The 26,537-nt window shown below is 39.6% G+C and overlaps 1 protein-coding gene across 1 annotated transcript; it reads left to right on the forward strand.

Moving 5' to 3' along the window:
* Window positions 1-1,666: 1,666 nt before the first annotated feature.
* LOC139468697 (E3 ubiquitin-protein ligase TRIM56-like) lies at window positions 1,667-25,288 on the forward strand. Its single transcript, XM_071250816.1, has 5 exons — window positions 1,667-1,788; window positions 4,444-4,572; window positions 12,128-12,302; window positions 12,659-13,447; window positions 24,450-25,288. Exons 2-5 carry the CDS (start codon window positions 4,444-4,446, stop codon window positions 25,286-25,288), a joined length of 1,932 nt encoding a protein of 643 aa, XP_071106917.1. The 5' UTR covers window positions 1,667-1,788.
* The last annotated feature ends 1,249 nt before the right edge of the window (window positions 25,289-26,537 follow it).

Consider the following 26,537-nt stretch of genomic DNA (forward strand, 5'->3'; position numbering starts at 1 on the left):
AGCGACTGTCAACAACGTCTGACCGTGACCGTGACGTCTCATAAACTAGGGTTAGAGTAGCTTCCCTTTGACAAAGGGCAGTTACTCTAGCGGACAGACAATTGTTTTGCGTATATGATGCTTCGCCACTGGATACAAAACAGATTTCAGTTGGAACTATATTGGCTACTGTCACTGTCTGACTGACACATCACTTACCCTGTGACGTAATAAATATCAATGCGCGCATTCCAGGAAAACTCGCAAAGTTTCGGTAATGTTTGTGAGAGAGGGAAAGCGATTTTGAAGCACAGAATTAAAGAATGACATTATATGATAAAGAGGTTATCACGCTTGTGTGTTAGGGGATGGTAAATATCCTGTATTAGGAATATACACAGTATGTATTTAGCTCGCCAAGGCTCGCTAAATACAATGTTTATTCCTAAGGCAGGATATTTACCATCCCCAAATACACTCGCGTAATAACCTCTATATATTTGAACGGGGTTTCCGTAGCGTAAAGGACACCTCTTTTTAACCAATCAGAATCAAGTATTCATCAATGTCATGGTAGAATGTAATGTACAGATACTGTAATATAAATGTACGGATAAAACACGCGTAATGTATGGATATTGTACGAATAAAGCAGAGACAGTGTACTGATAAGGCACGGGTAATGTACGGATAGGACATAGATGATGAAGGATACTAAAGGGATACTGATGACGGATACTGTACGTGTAATGTACTGGTAATGCACGGGTAATATAGTTTAATGCATGGGAAATGCACGGATACTGGACACACGGATAATTCCACACAACGCAATAACCGAACAGCACAGGTGAATCTTACTCATAAAAGCCCTTACAGAATCATTTTAGAGTCTCATTTTAGAGCATGGTATTCGCTGTGCCCTCTGCGCATGTTCGAGTCAACGAATCAGGATTTATTAGTACTACTACTAAAATGTCAGTATACAAAGGAGATAAAATCATTTCCGTCTCCACGATACTGTTTCCACATCCTGCTGTACTTTTGATCGGTTGTCAGGGAAGTCTTTTACTGTCGCTTTGATGACTTTGGCCTCACACAGCCCCAGTTACTTCTCTGTATTATACTGAACACTTCCTTGTGAATACATCTGACTGTATACAAACAAGGCCAAAACATGGACTGTGCGTTGAACTGTATTTTGATATAAATATACGGTGTTGGTCTTTATTAGATTATTATTATACAGTAGACATTCCATACAATGTTGCTATACAAAGTCTATATAATGGGGATTTCTAAGAAAGACTGCCTGGACTATTGTCACGATTTGATTTCCAAACTGAAACGAAGAGAATAACCCAGTAACGCACAGAACTAAACTATGAAATCGGTACATGATCACTTCTTGTACTGACATAAACGACATTATATACATATACATGTCCACTCATATTTGTACGAAAACGAAGGTGCATAATATCTAACAATATAACAATAACACTGTTTATAACGTGTCTAGTGTGCGGATATTGAAATGTGCCGATCTCTCACAAAGTACGATATCATCCCAGATTCGATCCATAAACCTACGTTTTCATCAGCTTTAATCGCTTTAGAATCACCACTAGTCGGGATATCGCAGTTGCCTCCCTTGTACGTCATGCGGAAGGGACAGGTGGGCACAGGTGTGTACCGAGGCGGGATTTGGTTATTTCAAGGCATCCAGGACATACAATTAAATCTCACACAGTGCACATGAAAAACTAGTATACCTGTTTATTCATCGATAGTGTCAACTTACATGAGGTATGAGGTAAATTATAGATTCTGGTTTAATTTAGTTTTGTCAACTCATGAGACTTCAAACGAAGAGAAACCGAAAGTAGGAATTGTTGGACCAAAAGTTACAATAAATGTAAAATACATTGATGTAAGTTTCTTTCATTGTTATGAGTTTTATTTATATGTTACATTCTGGTAAACAAAGCCATTCTTTCGACTTGATAAACTGACACAATAAGGATATCTTGCATGTTGGCGACTTGGTATCGAATACTAACATACAGTTACCTCCCTTGTATTGGGATTTCGGGGAGGGGGGTATCTATTGACTTTGAAGGAAGGATGGTGTTTATATAACTTATTCATTTATACTGACTGTTGGTGCTCATTTTAAATTATTGTCGACAATGCCACACTTGCACGAGTATATTGGCATTAATTAAGCCTGCTCATACGCATTGTCACAATAATTCATATATTCAGTATTAGTTTATCTCTTCAAGGTAAATCCTGTATTGTGTGGAAACAACCAGCTTGTTCTTTTAGCAGAGCCAGTACGTCATTACGAAACTGAGTTTAACTATACTGAGGAAAAGGTACGTTTCTTCGACGCCTCGTTTGGCATGATATCAATATATGAGGAATAATGTATTCCCAAAGCACAAAACAGCTTTTGTAAAATCTTCAAGTTGATTTTAAAAGGATATTAAAGTCTTATCACAAGAGCGACTCAGTTTGAGCGGATGGTTACAATGTGGCTGACTGGCTGATCGTTCCCTGACGACTTGTCTCCAAGCTGTTCATATCAGCAGCTGTGGTTTTGCCTGGCCGACACTCGATATGTACACTGTCCTTTTAGAAAAAAACAACTTATTTGTCAAACAGTAAATAGGTCTTTGTCAGCTGTAATGAAATAGAGAGTTTACTCCCAAATCCCAAGTACCCAACGCTTATCACAGGGCGACTATTTAAACTATGAACGGTGTGTTACAATGTGAGACCTGACTGACTGTGTCTCATTGTACCCCCGCGACGTGATTCGATGCTCAAGATGTGAGCAGTTGGTTTGCCTGGACGACACTCCACATAATACGGATCACAATGATGTAGTTGACATGTGATGTTGTTGAGGCAACATCATTGACTTCTCGGAGACAAACGTTTGGTATCGATTAATAGACGTTTCAACATTTTAAATGGTGCACTTAACATGTGAATTGTTTTGGTATTATATGTTGCTTTAAACAGTATTTCATTGTAACAAATGTTATATTTGGGATAACACTTTCTTAGTAAAGTACAGATTCTCGTACTTTTTTGGGTTTGAGTCCCGTCCAAGATTCCTACCCACCCTTGCCAGAGTGAAGCACCTAATCACCAGCACACAAAGTCAGCGATCTAACCCCCTCAGCCACCGAGGCTCCCTCAAAAATGAAAGTCCGACGACTGGTAGTCTAGATCACGTACTTTGAGTACCCATCTGATAAGTGTAAATTGGCCAAGCTCCCATGGCCGAAAGCTATGAATAAACAATGCCATTTAGAAAGTGGTCAAATTTAACAAATATTATATTTGGGATAACACTTTCTCAGTAGGTACAGATTCTCGTACCTTTGTGGGTTGAGTCCCGTCCGAGATTCGAACCCACACTTGCCAGAGTGAGGCACCTAATCGCCAGCACACAAAGTCAGCAATCTAACCCACTCAGACATTGTCGGCATTGTTGAACTTATACCCTTCTTGTATCCATGCATTCACATATGTGGAGTAACAAGGTATACATGCCATTCGATTGTGTCTTCACATGTAGGTGAATATACCGTACTTTTAATTTTGTAAAGTTAGAACCGGCAAGTAAGTTTTATAAATGTTGGTACACACTTTTGCAAACTGGAATTTGCATTTATACATTTACACGTATGTGAAAATATACAGACGTGTGCAAATGCACGTAGATTTGCGTGGGTTTCATGCGAATCACGATGTAGCCATATCAGATATTCATCGGAATAAGTTGTTTCTAATAGGAGCCTATGTTTGTTCGAATGCAGTGGGTAAAGGGAAGTAACTCGGTTTAATTGTAACGTCTCTCAGCTGTCAATACGGCTAGCCTGTACGCATGAATGCCGACAAGATAAATTCGTTATCAACCGATCAATCGGTACATAAAAGCGACAAAGACCTCTCCACAGCCACAAGAGATCTCTTCCAAAAGCAAATACAATTCCGACTGTATCATGAGCATGTGTCTATAAATCACTATCAAATAGTGATGATACCAGTGTTCGCGAAAAGCTGAGAGTATCCTGCCCCACCGGTGGTATCCATTACAAATACATGCAAAGTCAAGTCAGTTATTTACCCTAAAACACAGGAGAACATATGGTAAAGTCAAAATAGGGAATTGCGTCGGACATTTTTGTCACGGATGCGTCCAATTTGGAAATGTCCTCCTCATGTACACCATAAGACTTCTTGGAAGCTCTATTGAAGCCCTGAATGATGTAACCTGAGTCATTATAAAGAGGAAGGGTAAAAGTATATTTGCAGCCGTGTGTACATATTAAAACGATATATATATTATGGTTGTAAAACGATACGAATCAAGCTCAGTCATATCATTATTGTTTTGAAGAAAATGAAATGTATAATTTATTAAACTGTGAATGCATTTAATAGATGGCAACCCGGAACGGAAACAAAATCAAGGATAATTTCCTGACGTGCTCCATCTGCTTCGAGACGTACACCGACCCGTGTACACTGACCTGCCACCACACCTTCTGTCAGAGATGTATCACCAAGTACATCCAAACCAGACCAGATGCTGTACAGTCCAAGACGATCCCCTGTGCCTGTTGTGGACAAGATACCATGGTCCCCCACCCCAGCAGACCAGTGGAGGAGTGGGCGGGGCAGATCAAACCCAGCATCATTCTACAGAAGTTGACAAACAAACCAGGTAAAGTGAAAACGTTCTAAATGTTGAACCTATTTTATTATTTATATTAATACGTCTTGTTTGATTAAAACGTAGAATATAAAAATTAAATGTACTTAAAAGAATATTTGTTGATTTGAGAAATCTATATTACTTACCAAAGATGTTTACAAAATATGCCATGAATGGTGAGGGAAAACAGGTATATAAAACATATTAGAATTGCAGAAGGCTGTTATGTTTAGACAAAAACATGTATCAACGATAAAAGAAATGTCTACCCCGTAAGTGACAGGTTGATTAACGTTGAGGCCTGGCATGTAAGTTGTAACTACTGTTTGATTTACTGGTATGTTTACGTCTGTGCTGTTACATTCTGTCTGAGTATTAAACACTAAAGACATGTTATATTAACTGAAATAGATTTCAATTATCATGTGACGATACTCACATCATTCTATGTTTGCAGTGTTAACAAACAATTGCTGCACAATCTGTCAGCAACTAGGGGAGATAACTGCTGGAGTCTTGAGGTGTCCTGAATGCGAAGTAGACCTCTGTGAAAGATGCGTGAAGATACATTGGGTGAGCCCTATGTCAAGTAACCATGACCTCTTTGACCTGCAAACCAGAGATAAGGGGGGAGAGTGTAAAAGCGACAAGTCGATTCTACAGAGGGAGACAGCTGAACACAATAACCAAGGTAAAGGCAATCTGAAGGCACCACTGCTGGTTAACACCATTGATACCTATCGAATCAGTGGCAAAATGTCCTTTAATATCCGTGACGTCGCAGTCCTGGATGTTGACGGTGTACAGACAGTTGTAGTCACTGACGGGGACAATCATTGCATAACATCGTTCTACACCAGAAAAAAGACGCCACGTTTCAGTACGGGTCGTGTGAAACAATCTCCATGGGGTGTAACACAGCTGAAAGAGAAGCAAGTACTGGTTGCTGTCCCCGAATCATGTGAAATTGTAACAGTGGGTGTCAGCCCTGGCCTCGCGCTGCTATCAACCATCACAACACGTACTGGGTACTACAGTCTCGCTGTTCTGAGTCCTTCATCTCTAGCAGCAAGTACAGACTATTGTGTTGATATCCTGGATATGTCGGGGCTCGTGTTGAGGTCAGTTAATGCATACAACAATATGCGACTATTTACCTACCCCGACTACATGTGTGTCAACAACAAGGGCAACATACTCGTGTCTGACTGGGGGGAGAAGTCTGTGACATGTCTAACATCAGAGGGGGATGTTGTGTGGAGATACGCCCCTACCGGAGACAGAGCACTTGGTGTTCCTCATGGAATTTCCACTGCCAGGACGGGAGGCATACTTCTGGTGGACAGTAATTCCAACAAGGTCATACAACTGACAGAGGCGGGAGAGTTTGTCAGAGACCTCCTCACGTCAGACGGTAACGTGTCTGGCCTGAAGAGTATTTTCTGTCATACACGCGAATCCTTCTTCATATGTTGTAATGCTGAAGTGAAGGAGTACAAATGTAGTTGATACCAACTCGGTCTTGCTACAAGAGAGACCAAGACAACTAATATAGGCAAGGTGTTGTCGAGATCCAGGACCAAGCAGGATGATAAGTATTCGCTCAACAAACCAAGTCCTCAACAGGATTGTGGACGATAACAATAGTAATTAGTGTCAGAGTGTAAAACGAAAACTTTTGAAACTCACAAGGTACATTTTCTATGTCACAACGTTTAGCTTACTAAATATATATACAATTACACTCTGTAAAATAGTAGAATATGAAACATCAATAAAGGTGACACTACAATTCCGACCCAACCCATAATGGTATAGGAGTGTTGGAGGATTATTGTGAGAGACATGATGTTATTTCGCACGCAATTTTGTTATGGGAAAGGAGAATCCGAACAATATATTTTTTCACAATGCTTTTTTTCAGGACACACAGAGAACAATTTTTTTGTGATAAAATCTGATGAAAAATTACTTCTTTAACATTAATTTAAATGGTTCAAGAATTTGTCTTCAAAATGAATCTTCTTTTTCTTTGTTTCTGAATAACCATGTCGTTTTATTCGTCATAATGGGCTGCGAGGTCGTTATGCGTAATAACCACGTCATTGATAATTATTGGTTTTATACTATGTCCATGCACGCAAGTCGCAAATTGTTTGCCTGGCTTCATTATCTGTATGTTATTTACCTGTGTTTATCATCTATGTAGTAGTTACCTGTATCCATCATCTTTGTAGTATTTACCTGTATCCATCTTCTGTGTACTACCTATATTCACTATCTGTGTAGTATTTACCTGGCTTTTTCATATATCTAGTATGTGCCTAACTTCGTCATATATGTCAATATGTAACATATGATATATTTTATGAATAAAGTGGACACAAATATTCCTACCAACCATTTGATATTCTTTGAGTGTTCATTCAGAGGTTTCATTTTCAAAAAAAAACCATTTTAGCTCTTTTCATTAAATATTTAGTAATCGTCAAGGTTTACCTGTTGTCCTCGTATAATTATGCAACATTTACCTGGCTTAATTGTGTATGTGTGTCTTATTTATCAAATGAGGCGTGTTGTCTTCTGATTGAGACAGTGGCACGACGTTCATGCCTATCTGTGGGACTAATAGTTCGTGTATTTCCGGAACAACCGAATGAATGGTTACAGGCGCCGTCATGCTCACCATGTAACAGAATGGTAGATTTTGTAAACCTTTTAGCCTTTGTCATTCCAATATGTTGATTGTGTAATTGCCGTTAGGCATTTCCGTTCTCTTATTTTAATCATGTATCATTCTTCAATGCCGTCAGAAAACATCTTGAAATAGCTGTCACTGGTTGTTATTGTATAACTGCCTCTGGTACTGCTGCTTCCTTCCATACACCTTTGCCACACATAACGGTAATCGCACAACAGTGACAGGAATGGTGATACACACAAGCATGACACTGGTTTAGTGACATCAATCAGTACTGCTTCAAAAATATTGTTCTTCTCCACTGAAAGTCATATAGTGTCAGGTGTGAGTGAAGAGGGTATTCGGCAAGATTTTATCAACATAATCTAGCAATCCAAGGATCAACATTATCATTGAAATTATTATTGAGATAACTCATAAGCGATCTTCTTCCATTGTGTGTATGGGGCGGTGGGGTGAAATCGGGTTAACGTCTAGTTCAAGGTTTGTTCACCTATACAGCCACGAGTATTGTCCTGTGTGCATTAACTAGTCCAGATTTATGTCGGTCGGTGACACCACCATATTATATTCACTCCGAGCCAGACAGTCCTTGATTTAACCTCTTAATGTCACGCAGTTTAACCATCCTACTAAGACATATTAAATTAACCCCGAGGCAGCCACTCCTTTTTGTATGACGCGGAAGGGGATCGAACTACCGACCTTTCGCTCTCCAAGCAGATGCTCTATTCACCAGACCACGGAGGCAGTTCAAGGCGTGTATACAATGAAGGACATAAGGGCGTGCCTCTAATGCAGTGAGGAGACATGTGTAGGCGTTCTGTATAAAAAGGCTTGGCTTGGTCTATTTGAAATTCTTATCAAGTTTGGTTTGCATTTGTTAACTGAAAGTTTCTTATTCTTATCAGTGTACAATTAACATATATAATACATACTTGAACAGTTTGTCTTTCCTTCACGCAAACACTTTTAGGTCTATACCGAAGGGACGAAATGTTGTTTCCTTTACTGATTGAATTCAGAATTGAAGATCGACTGCGCAGAACCATGACTCAAATGAGGTGAGGTGAGGTGAAATTGGGTTTAACGTCGCGTCCAAGATTATTGCACTTATATAGCGACGAGCGTGCGTGCGTGCGTGCGTGCGTGCGTGTGGCGTGCAGTTTAAGATGAATACCCCACACAGACTCCGAGCCGACCAGTCCTTGTTTTAGCCCCTTAATGCCGAGCGCCAGACAGGGTAACAACAAGTAACATCTTTTAATGTATTTTGGTATGACGCGGCCGGGGTTCGAACCCCCGGCGTATTTCCAACGCTTTCGATAACCAGTGAAGGTTCTATAAATTATTTACATCGTTGAACATGCATGACCGGTTTAAGCTCTAAATCCGTTTAAATCAATGTTTCGATTTTAAAATGTTCAGATGTCAAGCCATTTGTTGGTCTGTTGTGATATTATAGCCAATAAATTCAAAATGTCAATGCAAGAGAAAATTCTTGAATAGTCTTGATTATCTGCCGAAACAGATTCCACATGGCGTAAGAGGCAAAATAGTGACCCATAGTATTGGTAACATCGTGCATAAGGTTGACAAGCTTGCCCTGAAACTTTGATTTCGTTAAGGGTTTCAAGTTATTCAATATCCCACACACTGCTTCTGTATTCTGTGCATATTCAAAGTGACACTGCATTGTGCACATACTTCCATTGCATGTTCAAACGTAATGATCATGTGAAGACTAATATTCACTTTTATACTATGTTATCTGTCTAGGTATTTGTTATCATATAGTAATTACTTTAAACACGGTTGTACAATTATTTTTGATATATAACTCCAACGCCAGGAAACAATCAGTCTCGACTGTATGGCGAATATACCCTCATTGGGGGTAAAAGACAAAATAAGGGAGACAATTACATGAATGAATCACTGCGGATCAGTGGTGACACCAGGTGTTCACGAAAAGGCAACCTGGACCTGCAGGTTTGGTACAAGCTCCGATTAAAGTGACTTCGTTTTAAGAGTATTTTGGAGTGAAGTCGTGGTTAATGTACGGATAATATAGGGATAACGTACGGATAATGCATGGGGAATGCACGGATAGTGCACTGATACTGTAAGAATGATGCCATGCAACGCAATAACCGAACAGCACAGGTGAATCTTACTCATAAAAGCCTTTACAGAATCATTTTAGAGTCTCATTTTAGAGCATGATATTCGCTGTGCCCTCTGCGCATGTTCGTGTCAACGAATCAGGATTCATTCGTACGAACTAAAAATGTCAGTATGCAAAAGAGATCAAATCCTTTCCGTCTCCACGATACTGTTTCCACACACACACCGTTGTACTTGTAAACGGTAACTTGTACTGCCGCTTTGATGACTTTGGCCTCACACAATCCCATTCCCTTCTCTTTATTATACTGAACGTCTTTTTGTGAATACATCTGACTGTGTACAAGTAAGGACAAAACATGTACTTTGCATTGACCTGTATTTTTATCTGAATTTTCAGTGCTGGTCTTTATTAGCAGCTTGACAATGTAATTAACGTTATCATCACTCAATAGCAGTGCCATAGACGTTCCAAACAATGTTGTTGTACAATGTCAGTATAATCGGGAATTCTAAGAAAGGCTGCACTCTGGTATACTGTCACGAGTTGATTTCCAAATAAACCGCAGAGGATAAGGCAGTAATAGGTAAACACAGAACTAAATTGTGAAATCGGTACAAGATCACTTCTTGTACTGACAAAAAGGACATTGCATGTATACAGGTTCACACATTTGTACAAACACGAAGGTGTATAACATCTTACCATATAACAATAACACTGTTTATAGCGTATTCAGTGTGTGTATATAGAAATATGTTGATCTCTCACGTTGTTATGGGAATCATCCCAGATTCGATCCAGGAACCTACGTTGTCAACAGCTTTGATCGCTTTTGAATGACCACTTGTCAAGATTTCGCAGTTGCCTCCCTTGTACGTTATGCGGAAGGGACAGGTAGGCACAGGTGTGTACCTTGGCGGGATTTGGTTATTTCAAGGCATCCAGGACATACAATAAAATCTCACACAGTGCACATGAAGAACTAGTATATATTCAGACTACTGAGAGTGTCAACTTACATGAGGTATGTGTTTCTTAAATTAGTTTAATTTTAGTTTTCATCACACGAGGCTTCAAACGAAGAGAAACTGAAAGTAGGAATTGTTGGCCTCAAAGTAAAATACATTCATGTAATTTTCTTTTATTGTTTTATGTTTAATGTATATCTGACGTTCTGGTGAACAATGTTATTTGTTGATGTGTAAAACGGACACAATAAAGATAGGTATCAGACTTAGTCCAGAATACTAACGTTCAGTTACCTCCCTTGTAATGTGAAAAGGGTGGGGCGGTGTGTCTATTTACTGTAAAGGAAAGCTTGGTGTTAACATAATTTATTTTTTTATTTATACTAACTGTTGGTAGTTTTTAAACCTTTACAGGAAACACGTGCGCATTTCAAATAAGGTCGATAATGTCACAGCTGCGAGAGTTTAATTTGGTATCAATTAAGCCTGACCTCACAATATCACAATAATTCATATATCAAGTTTTAGTTCATCTCTGCAGGTAAATCCTGTATTGTGCGGAAACAACAAGCGTATTCTTATAGCAAAGTCAGTAAGTCATTACGATAATGATTTCAACTATAATGAGGGAAAGGTTTAGTTCAAATACAAGGACAAACAAATATGGAGATCTAGACCCACGTTTCGGAAAAGCCTTGTTTGGCGTTATATCAATATATGTATTCCTATAGTACTATGGAAGGGTCAATATAGACACATTGGGAACACATATTTATATCTTCAAGTTGATTTGAAAAGAATATTAAAGTCTGATTTACTGAGAGACTATCCCACTTGTGGCTGAATATATATCTCAAGTAACCAACGCTTGTCACAAGTGTGACTCAATTGGAACAGTTTCTTACAATGTGTGATCGTACCCTGACCTCTGGAATCAATGTTTGTCATACCAGCAGCTGTTGGGTTGCCTGGTGGACACTCGACATCCTCACTGTCACTTTTGGAACAAGGAATTATATGTGATGTGCCAAACAGTAAACGGATTTTTTTCAGCTTTTATGAAATAATTCAGTAGATTTTATGTGAAGCATACACCCTATTACGATGGTAGCTTCTGATGGTTTGAGTGGTCGAACCTGGACATACTACATATCAAAATGATGCAGTTGACATGTGATGTTGATGGTGAAGAAACTACATTGAGGCAAACTTCCCATTCGACTGTCAATAACAGATGTCTCAACATATTTAATGACGCACTCAACACGTGAATGAATTTGGACATGTGCCACTTTGAATAGTATTTCAGTTATGTCAGCTTGGTGCGGAAGGTAAGTCCCACGTGGCTTTCAACAAGACATTTTCAAGATGTGCCAAGCAAAATACACATTGCCCAATTACAGAGACCTACGAACTCCACCAGTAAAAATATGTTTTGAAAATTTGAAAAATGATTGATGTGACCTTCAATTCTGGTTTTTCAGATGGCGACATCCCAGAATGAGAAAGTGATGGAATTCCTCACCTGTGTGATCTGCCAGGAACTGTACACAGACCCCTGTACACTGAGGTGTGATCACACATTCTGCAGAAAATGTGTCACCAAGTACATCCAAACCAGACCAGATGCTGTACAGTCCAAGACGATACCATGTGCCTTCTGTCGACAAGATACCAAGGTCCCCCACCCCAGCAGGCCAGTGGAGGAGTGGGCGGGGCAGATCAAACCCAGCATCATTATACAGGGGCTGATTGACACCCTAGGGACTGAGGGTGATGTACCAGGTTAAGTTCAACCAGAAGTAACATTCATATGGATCAGTTAATCATGTTCATCGAAAGATAAATTTATGACAAAAAGATCTTTAAACGTATTAATCAGAAATAATGTCAATCCAGTTTGATGAATTATTTTGTGGAAGGTGAGCCAGGTGAACAACATAAAGGTACAACCAGTTGTAATATTTAAGTTGATTTAATCACCTGTGTTTATGATATGGTATTTATTCATGAGAAATTGAAACTTGAAATAGTTCATCAAGTTGGATCGGTTATTGAACTTAAAATAAAGACTGTTTACATGCTTAGCGTTCCCATATTGGTTTGTTTTAGAAACAATACGTTCGTTTTTCTGTTCACAGAGACGTCAAGCATCTGCTGCATGATCTGTCAGCAAATAGGGGAGACAACTCCAGGTGCCTTGTGGTGTCCTGAGTGTGAAGTGGTCCTCTGTGACAGATGTGTAAAGACACACCGGGTGAGTCCTACGTCACAGGACCATGACCTGTGTGATCTGTCATCTAGGTCAAAGGGCAGACGCAGGTTTAAGTGTACAGAACACAAGAGTAACAATGTAGAGTTCCACTGTAAAGACTGTCAGAAGGCTGCTTGTCAGACATGTTATATCACCTACCACAGAGCTTGTAAAACTGTCGTCACCATTGACTCTATGAAGCCAGAGATGGAGGCAGCACTGCTGGAGAAGAGATTTGACATGGGGAAGAGACTGAAAGTGAGGTCGAAGAAAGTAGAGCTGAAAAATAAGAAACTCAAGACTATTTTTAGAGTTAAAGAGTCAGCTGTACAACATATTAGGTCAATATGTCAGACAGCTATAAACAAGATTAAACAGAAAGAAACACAACTCTTGGATGAACTGAATACCATTACACAGACGTACGCCGGCCAACTCCGCTCTGGTGTGAAGCTTGAAGAGATTGAAATGCAGATGTACAGACAACATTGTGAGTTCATTGACCAGGCCTTGGTATCGGACTGTGAGATGGACCTGTATGACGCGTATCAGGCCTGGGAGTCGGGGGCTGTAGAGATGGGGGATGTCAGGGACACAGATACAACAGACACCTGGAGAATAGATAACATCAGGTTTACATCAAACGCTGAGCATGTCCAGCACATCATAGATAACCTACACTACTGCCTAGAAGTTCATTGCCCTTACACGCATGGGCAACGCGTTACGCAACCAGTGTGCATCGGGTTGGTCACGCGTGTGATACCCGTGTGCAACGCGTTGCACACGGGTGTGCACCCCGTCCGCCACTCGTGTGCAACGCGTGACACACTCATTAGAGGGGGAACAAACTTTTGACCAAAGGGGGACCCGTCTTAAGCTGACCCTGGAGGTGGTAACAAGGAGAGAAAATTTTGTTATCCTGACGAAAAATGATAATACACATGTATTTGCTAATGTCTCCTTTCTTTATGTGATTTTGTGGGAATAACATGAATACTGTTGTGTTTAAATAGATCTGTCTTGTTTTATACGACCATTGCTTCTAAATCCGATGGTGTTAAGAGAATACATGGTCCTGGAACATGTTATTGCAATTGAAATGCTTTTATTGTGATTTGACATTAACCGTCTGTAGTACGACTTTCAGTGATAATATGTATGAGGTTTGGCGGCGCATTGTTTTTATTGGACCCTAATTACTTTATGATGACTTGGACTCTTTATCTCAGCTCCATAGCAGTGAGGCTGGGAAAGAGCAGCATGTAATTAATGAGGGTGGGTTATATCATTGAGGATACACTTGAGGGAGAGAATACTAATTACCGTACTACAGGAAGAGACCTGTAGACGTAAGCGCGGGGTTGTGTTTTAGCTGGCCGTTCGATAATGGCCGCCAGGAGAAGTGAGCTTTGACTGCGTCATCTAAAATAAATAGTAAGAAACAGCAGTGTTATTTTCACGGGTCTGTTGAATAAACTCCCAGCGCTACGGTCAATGTATCTTCTACTTGATCCTTGATACATCATTTTGGCATTCACAATATATAGTATTTCAACGTACAAAGGAGCACTGATCTAAAGCAATTCCGCAGGAGTAGTTGTTACCTGTGCATTACTGTATTTTCCCAGTGAGTACCCGGATGATATAGCAGAAATCTAGACTTGTTCGCGACCTGTGCTCGCCATTCGTAAGCGCATTTTTATTGAAAGTAGAAGGACGTATGGTCACATTGATCAACAAAAATGAAATACAGTTTTGGAAATGTAGGTATATTTGTGGGGAGCATCGGTAATGGTGATGCAGTTTTGGTAAGTCACTTGCTTGGTAATTGTGCGATATTTGTGTACACTATTTTGACTTGCAACACAAAGTAAATATTTCATCTGAACATTGCTTATTTTACCGTGTGTATATGTTTACATTCAAAATGTAAACATATTTCACTAAGGAAATTTATTAAACGCCTAAATATTCAGTTTAATTTACAAATTAACTGAAAAATATGTCCATCTTTATTAATATGATAACGAATTCCAAATATTTGTTTATGTTTAATATCATCACCAAGTACAGTTCTGTATTGTTGGGCTTCTTTTCTTAGCATAATTAATATATTGTGATGTGTTTAAGCTCTTTTGATCGTCTTTATCATTTTTAGCCTGTCGGTTAAATAAATGAATGGATTATTCAGTCAATTTGTAAAATGACTGAAATATTTAGATATTTAATAAATTGCCTGAGTGAATCATATTTTACACATTGACTGTAACATATACACGCTTACAAAAGAAAATACTTGTGAAAACAACGTCTATCGCGCATCGAAAAACTTCCCAAACAAACGGAAAGGAACAAGAATGATTCTGTTCAAAGCTGCAGCGAATGAATGAAAACAAAATGCAAATATAATTATTACAACCTACCAAAGTTATAATGTATCCGGGAATATCAACATAAAGGAACAATATCCATTGCGTCTGCAGCTGTACAAAAATACTTATTCGATGTCAAATGTCTATGTGAGAATCAAATACTTTAATAATAATTATTTGGAAACAATATTTGGAATATATATGAAATATATTAAAATATTTAAATATATCATTTTAAACGTTATTCAAATGTATCGAATATTATAACCCGTGTTTGTTTCTTAGCTGATCACTTAGTTTGTTTCAATTGTTTCACATAGCTGCCAAGTTAGCTGAGAAAGCCCACGTGACAACTATTTTTATAATGTCCTCGGTTCTTAAAAACATACATTGAGTTAGATAACAGTGAACAACCAGTCAGTGTATTATCGGTTACCCTTTGAACAAAGTACGTTGTTTTTACATCTGTACTTCACGCCATGATATGAGTGTATTGCCTAGGTTTAGTAAACCTACCTTCACATGTAAACACTTACTTTTGACATATCCACTGTGCAAGATAACAGTAATTAATCAATCAACGTATTTCCTGTTGATCCTTTGATGTCTGGGAATGATCAGTTGATTTACAAAAAGAGTAAAGCAACTGACCATACATCTCTTGCTGGGCTGCCACGTGCGTATCACATAACTCACATTCCACCTCACTTCAAACCTGGATTTAGATTGAATAATTACCCCAGGTACAAGAAAGACCAAATTTGAACCTTTATAATCTGAGTGGTGCTACAACTAAGTATACATGTTATAAATTCATTAACTGAGCAGCAAGTGAATTACGACAAATACACAAGTGTAGGGTTATACCAGAAAATGTGGATGACAACAAGGGAGTAGTAATTGTATCATCCACGCAATCCGAAATCCGCAAATGCTTTCACTCAGGGATACTTTTTTATTATTAAACTGTAACCATCAGGGGTATTTCCAAATAACGACATCCGATGAGCTTTCGCCGTTATGTGTCTGTTTGTTTAGGCTGAAGAAATTAATTACCATGCGCCCTTTGTTGAAATCTTCATAGATCACGGGTAACCAATCAGTTTTCAAAAATGCGTAAGCTTATTTAGCTGTCCTTGCAGACTGGTAGCCCAGTCTCTTGTCACGCTCGGTTGCGTTAACGAGCAAATTGACTCACGGCATCTAGAAAGCCCAAGCGGAAATCCAAAGGTCGTATTACTTGAAGAATCAACCTTCATTTGCGAAATATCTACTGCTCTCAAAATTAAAGTCAGAACTTTCTAACCAAGGATTACCAGTTGAAACAGGTCGATGGCTGAACATTCCCAGGGAAGACAGCCAGTGTCCACTCTGTGAATCTATCGCTATGGGAGATGAATTGCATTAGTTATTCCAATGTGAAGCTTTTCACCAACGGCGATATGAACTCTTAAATAAGCAATATCTTAAGTTTCCAAACATTTAAGAAAATTATGACCATTAACAGTGTAAGAAATCTAAAAGGCCTATCTAAATTCCTTAACAATGTGTACAATACAATTGGTAAATTGTATTAGTATCCACGTATCCTATTTTTATTATTTTTGTTAAATTGTACATAATAAAAATTGTAGATAATTGTATGTCATGTTATTCTAAGAATAAATGAGTTTGAGTTTGAGTCCGACACCCGAGAAGAAGCCAGAGATTAGTGCCCCTTTGTGAATAGTTTACAATCATGTGTTTTAGGGTTAGCTGTGTTGGCTTAAACGTATTTTTATTTCAAAAGAAATCTGGATCGGTAAACAAGCAAAACTTGCTTATGTAATACCACTCCAGGTAACAACTTAACAACAGCTGGATATATATAAGAGAGTGATGAACATAAACATACAAAATGCACAAATGAAATACACGAAGCCAATACACTGAAGCAAGTGGTGTCTGTGAAATAAGGTAATGCAGTTTTCCTTTACTACATGCATAAAATTAAGCTACTCAAACCTTTTGCTTTTGACAATGATGTCGTGAACTGATTTAAGAAGAGTCATGTTTGTAGAACTGCTTAACTACTGCCACGTAATATCATTTTTAGACCATACCCATGTGTGTAGAAATACACAGTGTTTCTGATATTATCGTATTTTTTGACAGTTATAGAAAAAGTGAATTGCATCTTCAAGGTGATATCCACAAGTGCAGTCTGGTATGTCTGATACATGTCGTCTAAACTTATCAGCGTTTAAGTCACTGCAGCCGAGCCTAAGGCGACAGTGGACAATTTGGCATGATCTATGAAAATATTTGAAGTCAAAATTATTAGTAATTGCATCAGAACGATTAATTAATGATTTGATTTCTTTTAATGAGCGAGCATTAGTTACTTCATCGGATAGAGGGTTCCGCAGGTTGATCATATCCAGAAGAAATTATTATTAAGCATAGGTCTGTGTTCTACATTTGATTGTTTGTATGTTGAATCTATTTCTAAGGTTATATTTGCTGTTATCAGAGAATTGAATATACACTTTTCAAATATTTTGGCTGAGCAACTTGTGAGTGCTACAGGTCTATAATTTGAGCATTCATGTTCATCGCTGACACTGACACCGCATCAGCCCGGCAGTGGACTTGACACAGTTATTTGCGCACCGATTATATAACTCCTACAGACAGGGTGGGGTGGTTGTTTAAAGCGAAACGGACGACCCCGTCTGTTATCTAATAAATGCTGTGCGGCGCCTTTGATCTTGCCTCAAAACATACACCTTATAGTAGTAAACGACGATCAGGATGGCCTGGAAATAAACACAATTCTGTCTGCCCAGTGTATCCACAATTAACTAGAATGCTTCATATCCACAAATATATATATAGAAAATAGATATTTGCCCACAGCAAATATTCATTTGCTTAATTGCATCAGTATGGTTTATCAGAACATGTACAATGCTTTCTTACGCTTGGTGAGGCAGACTGAAATTGAACATTAGGATAACGTCAGCAGGGATAAAAGAGGTCATACCAAAGAACTTTAATTACTAGTGGAAAAGTCAGACATTCCGATCAACCACTACCAGGCCCGGCCGGATCACAAGGTTGACCAGATCAACACCCCAAAGGAACATCTCTACGCCAAACAAGGAGTCCCTTTCGTCATGGTGCACAAGAATGGGGGACAGGACATCGAGTACACAGACTTGTACTACTTCTTCCAGAGTAGTGGCGTACCGACCTCAAACCACTTCGTCGCCAATACCGCCGCCCTCCTTGCCAAGAGTCTCTACCAGAATCCCAACCCCCAGGATGAGAAGCTGACTAAGAGACTACTAGAAGGATACCGCCGCTAGACTTCTAGCCACACATGCTCGCCAGCCGACGCCGTGCCTTCCCACGCTTGCCCCCCCACCCCCAGGCCCAAACTTTTCCATATTATTGAATATTCTTTTATCACCCACTCCCACCCAGAGCCAAACCCCAACCCCTTTAACTTTATTACAATAGGCTGTAAACTTATATTTTTTTCGTGGGGGGGGGGGGGGGGCACTTCTTTATTTAATCATTACGCTTTTTTACTCTAATAGTATAAGTGCTTCCCCGTGTGCGAGATAGGCTTAAGTCGGAAAGCGCACGTTAAATCTCCGGGGTACCTATCTACCAGAACTTTATTTGCTGTTCTGGTCATACATAAATATATGTAAGTTACGTACATGGGGAGGCTAGATTATTTACAGCTAACAGCAATATAGTGCAAATATTATGTTCAATAAAAGAAAACGTTGATAGATCTATAACACACTTTTTGTACTATTAAACAAACTGTGGACTTTTAAGACATTTTCGCTTATTGTAATAACATCTAGCTAACAAATCATGTCTATCTCTGAAATCCACAAGCATAGTTGCTGTCAAACCTAAAAAACATATTCAGGGAGGTCAGTTTTGACTTGCCAAGCACTTTAAGGTGAGTTTATTTTTAAACTGTCAAAAGCGATTGTCCCTTTAATACTAGTATATGGCTGGAAGCTGTTTCTCGGACTGTTATGAGTTATGATGTATTTTATGATATTACTGGGGAATGTTCAAATTAGTTAATGTCATTTAATCCAACGTTCTAACTGTCAACTGTCTCAACAGGACCATAGGTTTGGTTATATATCTCCTCCCTATCTCTATGTCTTAAGTTGTTAATCGGTAACTGCGGTCCAAATGTATCAACTTATTCGTCTATTGTTGCAAACTTGACTGATTTAAACATATCTAATTGATCATGAACTACTCAGTCAGTCAAGCACCTGTATCAGAAATGTAAAACCAGCCATGTTTCATGTAGTCCCAATATCACTGAAAAATGCCGATGAAACGTGACATATAAATTTACTCACAGACAATATATTTTTCGTGAGAGTGAAGCACAATTTTATTAAAGTTTTATTAACAATTTCATAAACTATAATAATATTAATATTAAAATTCATCATCACTTGCCAAGTTTATGAACATGTCCCCATTTGGGAGATGTCACATATAAACAAGGATTCGAACTAAGTTTAATCGTCTTTGACACTGAGGTTTATCCCCACTTTGCCAGCAAACTGCAGAAGATTAACAGTGAGTGAGCATCGTTTCTATGTTTATACAAGAAAAGATGTTATGCCAAAAACGCTCACAGTAGTTAGTGAGTAAACTCACGACCTGTCATGACCTGGTTGAGTGACTTCGTCCAATCAACGTGAAAGGATTACCCACAGAGAAAGAAAGGATTAAAGTCACCCATAAATCTTATCCTAACGTAGTACTCCAACTTCTAAATGCCTCCCAAAGAAGGATTAAAATCCTAAATATATCCTATCTACGTGGTATAGGTACTCACAACCTCTAATAATAAACTGTTACGTTTGGTATCCCCAGCAATACTCACTATGGTCATTGGGCAAATGTAAAAATCACAAACCCTAACGAGATTCTGTCTACATGGTCACACCCGGTGATTGTGAAGATCTCAAATTCTATCAACAGTCAGACATGACGTGCCCCGCATGGCTGTTCATATTCATTTACAACATCCTCTTATAATTAGTATAAAAGTGTCCCACACAAAACCTTCTTTTTCGACAAAACCCACCACACCATGTCGGCTATCGACTTAACAATATGTACGCCAGACTTAGCACAAAGTCTGATGTGGGACGTCCACCCAGTACCTCTAGGCAGCGACCACTTTCCCATAAATATAACCCTAGGAAATATAAAAATACCAAATCAAACCCCTAAACAGGAACCTAAATTTCAGTACAAAAACGCCAACTGGGACCAATTCCAAGAATTATGCAACGAAGCTAATCTAAACGATTTAGAAACAACAGACCCCGAAACATTCTGTCAAAACCTAACTAACTTCATAATCAACGCAGCCAAATCCGCAATCCCCTTCAAATCATCCAACCCAGGAAAACCCACTGTCCCTTGGTGGAATGAGGAAATAGAGCTAACTAGACTAAAACGCAAATCAGCTTTCAACAGAGCTAAACGAGACCCCTCTCATCTCAAAACAGCTCATGAACTTAACCACCAAGTGCAATACCTAGTTAAAACTGCTAAAACCAAAAACTGGAAAAAATTCTGTGAGGAGCTAAATCACCACACCGACGCTAGGAAGGTGTGGCGCAAAATTCACGCCATCCGAGGCATCAAACGGCACAAAAAAGCCCCAATATAAACAACTCAACTAACCCCACCCAAAAGGCCAACAACCTAGCCAAACACTTCTCTAAAGTTAGCAGCAACAGTAACTTCAGTAAGAAATTCCAAGATAAACTAAATAAAGAAACCAAATTCTCCAAAGAAAACAGACAAGACAACCTAGAAATAAATCAACCTTACACCATAGAAGAACTAAATCACGTACTAAACAATAGAAAAAAAGGAACAGCCCCTGGCCTAGACCTCACCTCTTACCAAATAATCAAACACTTACCTACCAAACTTTACTTAAACTATACAACCTAGTCTACCTAAACGGACAGGTCCCATCCTCATGGAAGGAAGCTCTAGTAATCCCAATACCTAAACCAAATAAACCAGCAGATCAGGCAAACTCCTATAGGCCCATCTCCTTAACCTCAAATCTCTGCAAAATAATGGAACTTATGACTAAAAATAGGCTACAGCACTACCTAGACCAAAACAACATCATAAATCCTGACCAAAGCGGCTTCACTCCTGGCCGATCAACTCTCGATAACCTTGCCCGACTAGAACAGGATATAAAAACAGGACAGCTAAACAAGCAATACACCATAGGCATATTCCTCGACTTCTCTAAAGCTTTCGATATGGTATGGCACCACGGGCTAATACAAAAACTAAAAAAAATAGGACTAAAAGGTCAAATAATAAACTTCATCCAAGATTTCCTAAACAATCGCAAAATTACCGTGGGTATAGACCATACACTATCGGACCAGTGTCCCCTAGAAAATGGCACTCCCCAGGGCAGCATCCTCAGCCCAACCCTCTTCAATATAATGATAAATGATCTATTCGAGGGATTATCCCCTAAACTAAACACTTCAAAATTCGCGGATGACGGAGCCCTATGGATCCGCACTAAAAGCATTAAAATGGCAGAAAACTTAATCCAAAAATCTCTAAATAAAATACAACAATGGGCAGACAAATGGGGCTTCTCCCTTAACTCAGATAAAACAACAGGAGTAGTATTCAAACATAAAAACATGAAACCTGCCTACCCAATCCTCCAGCTAAACAACCAAACAATCAAATTCCAAAAACAAACAAAATTCTTAGGACTTATTTTCGATCAACACCTCACCTGGGAGGCTCACGTCCAAAACCTAAAACCTAAATGCAGCAAAGACCTTAACACATTAAGATGTCTCACCGGCTCTAACTGGGGAGCCTCCAAAGATACCCTCCTCTCATTATATACAACACTAATTAGATCAAAACTAGACTACGGCTGTGCCATATACAATACCCTAAACAACTCTCTTTCTAAAAAACTTGACTCAATACAATATCAGGCTCTCAAACTAATTACACGCACCCAACATGGCACCTCCTACACCTCACTTCAGGCCCTTACAGGAGAAATGCCACTAAATCTACGCAGGGAACATCTAAGCCTTAATTTCTGGGCCGCGTCCCAAACAAACCCTCTCATCCAAAACCTAATTAACCAAAACATTAGCCCAAGAAACCAAGCTCTAGCTCGCAAACACCCCTTACTCACCCCAATATCCCAAAGAATAACTAACTACCTCAATGAACACCAAACTCAAAATCTTAAACAAAACTGCAAAAAATCAAATATCTTCACCCCTAAACTCAAAATACCCCAAATAGACACAACGCTAGCTTACCAAATAAATAAACAAACCGACCCAAACATAGCTAAAACCACCACACTTGCATACATACACGAAAATTGGCCAAATTGGTGTCACATATACACTGACGGATCTTCAGACCCGATCTCCAACCACACAGGCTTCGGAGTCCATACCACACAACCAGTTATGTCCACACAATCTTACCGACTCCCTAACAACCAATCTATATTCACGGCCGAACTTATGGGCATGGCCTCAGCCCTGCATAACCAACAATCTAAAAACAAAAAAAAAATCCTAATTCTCACTGACTCCCTTAGTGGACTACAAGCCCTCCAAAACAAAAATACCAAAAAACGACCTAAATTAATAAACCAAATACTTAAAAGCTCCAACGACCTAACAAAAGCAGGCAAACAAATAACCTTCTTGTGGATCCCCGCCCACGTAGGAATTTACGGCAATGAAAGCGCCGATAAAGCAGCTAAATTATCTCTCAAAATACCAGAAATAAGCCTAAACCTACCCATCTCAAAATCAGAAATTAAAAGTGTAAACAAACAAAAAATAACCAAAAAATGGCATAATCAATATCAAAACTCAAATAGCCAAATCAAAAAAGTGCTCAGAAAACCACTAGCCAAACCTAAAATCCTACACCCCTATAAAAAAATTGACAGATTAATTACAAAACTCCAAACAGGACACACCAACCTAAATAACCACCTAAAACAACTTAAAAGACACACCACAGGCAACTGCCCCCACTGCAAACAACCCGAAACCACAGAACACGCACTCATTCACTGCACCCACTATCAAACACACAGAACCACACTACAAACCGCCCTCAATCTAAATAAGGTTCCTACTCTAGATGAAATACTAAACCCTCAAAATAAACTAGAAAACTTCAAGGCCCTAGGCGTATTCCTAATCAAAACAGACCTAATTAAGCGCATCTAAAAATTAATTAATCTACCAATCCAAAATCCAATAAACATACAAACACCCACCTCACCCGGCTCCCTTAGTTCCCTCCTCCACCCACCTCGGCATTAATTCCAAATTTAAAAATTTCAAAAAATCAATATAAGCAACCCCTAAAAGCCCCCTCTTGGGTTGCACACACCACTTTCACCCTTCTCGGAATACACTAAATGGTCCGACCAGGCCCGTGTGCGAAATACGCTGTAGTCGGAAAGCGCACGTTAAATCTTTTATATCAGTCAGTCACCTTCTTTTATTTATTCTTTCAAAATACAAAACAGAAAGTGGGGTGTGGGGAAATGGGACATATTCCTACGTGAAATAATGAGACATTAGTAGTGGTGACGGCTATATCATAATTGTACTGTCTAAAGTATACATTTGGCGAACGAAAAACGTTATATTTGCAATCAAATGGAATGACTCGTGTGGGCAAATGAATATGTTCGCAAATCCACAAACAATCATTTTATTAATGGCGAACATTTATCAACCCGCGACAATCGTGTCAACACGGAGGTTCCCCTAGCAATAAACTTGCATCTAAATTCACTACTGTTCTACTGTCGGCTAGCCACAATGGCTAGACTGGACCCTAGTGGAATGGTTCATGCCATAAAAGTCTAACAACCGAACACTAATTAAGACGGGCCGACCTTGTATTTACGGTCTGGTGAACACAGCTCAATGGCCGCTCATTTACTCAAATTTCACATCTCACTGTTTTGTTTTATCTCACTATTCATTTGATAATTTTGTCAACTTCAACTGGAACCCGGTCCCGTGTTACACGCGTGGCACACGCGTGTGCAACGGGTTGCACACGCGATGCACACCCGTTTCACACCCGTGTGCAACGGGTGCTCACCCCGTGTGCAACCCGTTGAGCACCCGTGTCACATGCGTGTTACACGCGTTCTCAACGCGTGTTAGGGGAATGAACTTTTAGGCAGTAGTGTACATCTGGGAAAGATTCACGTCACATATCAGGATCAGAAGAAATGTCTGCTGTCGCCTGTGCTAGTTGGAATTACAGACGGGAGGATGGCGGGTGATGAGAATGAGCCTGATCTACGCGACATCACAGTCCTGGTTGTAGACGGTATACAGACTGCTGTGGTTACCGACATGAAGAATGAGTGTGTAAAATCTTTCTACACAACAAACAACCAGCGATGTCATAGTAAACTTCCCCTGGGTGACCTTCCATGTGGTGTAACACAGTTGAAGGAGAAACAGGTGATGGTGGCTGTCCCTGGATCCCATCAGATTGTAACAGTAGAAGTAACCCCTGACCTGGCCCTGCTCTCGTCCTTCACAACAAATAAGGTGTATTACAGTCTCGCTGTTCTGAATCCTTCCTGTCTAGCAGCAGGTGGATACGGCGTTGTTGATATCCTGGACATGACGGGGCATGTGCTGAGGACACTCACTAAACGCAACAAGACCCTGTTTACCTTCCCCTACTACATGTGTGTCAACAGCAAGGGCAACATACTCGTGTCTGACGAGAGGAAGAAGTCTGTGACATGTCTAACTACAGAAGGTGATGTTGTGTTCAAATACGCACCTACCGGAGACAGAGCGCTCAGCTTGCCTCGTGGCATCGCAACTACCAGCAAAGGAGACATTCTGCTTGTAGACAGGAGCACCAATGAAATGATTCAGCTGACAGAGTCGGGGGAGTTAGTTGGAGATGTTCTCAAGTCAAAAGACGTGTGTGATGTATTCTGTGATAAATACGGATTCTTCTTTCTGTGTACAAAAACGGATGTGAGAGAGTATATGTTAGTGTGATAGAAAAAAACAAAACAATCATGGATTGTGCATGAGTTTATTCTGAAAAGGTTATAAGTAAATTTATGTAAATAGAATAGATCGAGTAAAAGAGTAGAATACATAATAATAACAGTCTTGGGTATCGCTTTTTCAGTCAAGCAGACATACGATATTCAAATAGGTTACTTCCTGCAATGAATAATCCACGTGATCACAAGGTGAAAGACACCAGTAGTGACAGTTGTTATAGAGATACTTGTAGTGACATCGGCCACAGAAGGTTAACTTGGTCTAACCGTAATGCTATAATTTATACTACCTGAAGTATAAACGTCCTGAGCACAAATTCAGTGAAAAAGAGGTCCCAAGAAAAAAACATAGCACACTGCTCAAGGCATGCACGAGACGCTGGCAACACCTACACACACACACACACACACACACACACACACACACACACACACACACACACACTGAGGCTGTGGTGGGTATTCGGTTATGCCAAACGTCATTGAAAGTCTGTCTGTACTTATTGTCATCTAGAATAGCATGGTAAGCATTGGGTATCAAGCCCTTCATCCAATTTCTTTATGCGAATTTTAAATCACTGATGTACTTTTTTGGACGATTTATACGCAGGAGGAAAGTAACTCTGCCTATAGCTTTGTATTGCCTCCTCACTGTACACCCCCTACCGAGCTAGTGCAGCAGACAATACAGTGCACCACCAAGGAAACCCCAAAATGCCCTTCAACAATCTGCACCCTTTGTCATCAGGCTTTTGGAACTGCCAGCCATACAATTCAGAGACTCTAAAAGCAGTGGGCCAACATTGACGCCATCAAAGCCAAAGGAAAACCGCCAAACAGCCAACAGCAAGAACCATCAAGTGTTGAGTACAACATTCCGTGTAATTGTGGACATGCCTACATTGGCAAAACGCAAGGCCCCTGAAAATCCGAATTGAAGAACATCAGAGCTCAGTGTCCAAGGTGATTCAAAATCACCTTTATCAGACCATGTCCGTGACGACCCCTGTCACAGCATCCAGTGGGACCAAATCAAAACCCTTTCAATCAACCTCAAAGACTTCAAAGATTTGAAAATTCCAAGAAGCAATCCTCATCAACAGACTCCCACTTGTAATGAACTGTGATCGAGGCTGTTACATACCTTTGCCTACGTAACTCATTAAAATATTCAATCAGTCGTAATCCCCTTGTATATGTAACTGGTTTCAGCCCCTTGTTTATGTTACTGACATGTT

The sequence above is a fragment of the Haliotis cracherodii genome, unplaced genomic scaffold, assembly GCF_022045235.1.
Source record: "Haliotis cracherodii isolate W230 unplaced genomic scaffold, xgHalCrac1.p SCAF_2, whole genome shotgun sequence".
NCBI lineage: Eukaryota > Metazoa > Mollusca > Gastropoda > Lepetellida > Haliotidae > Haliotis > Haliotis cracherodii.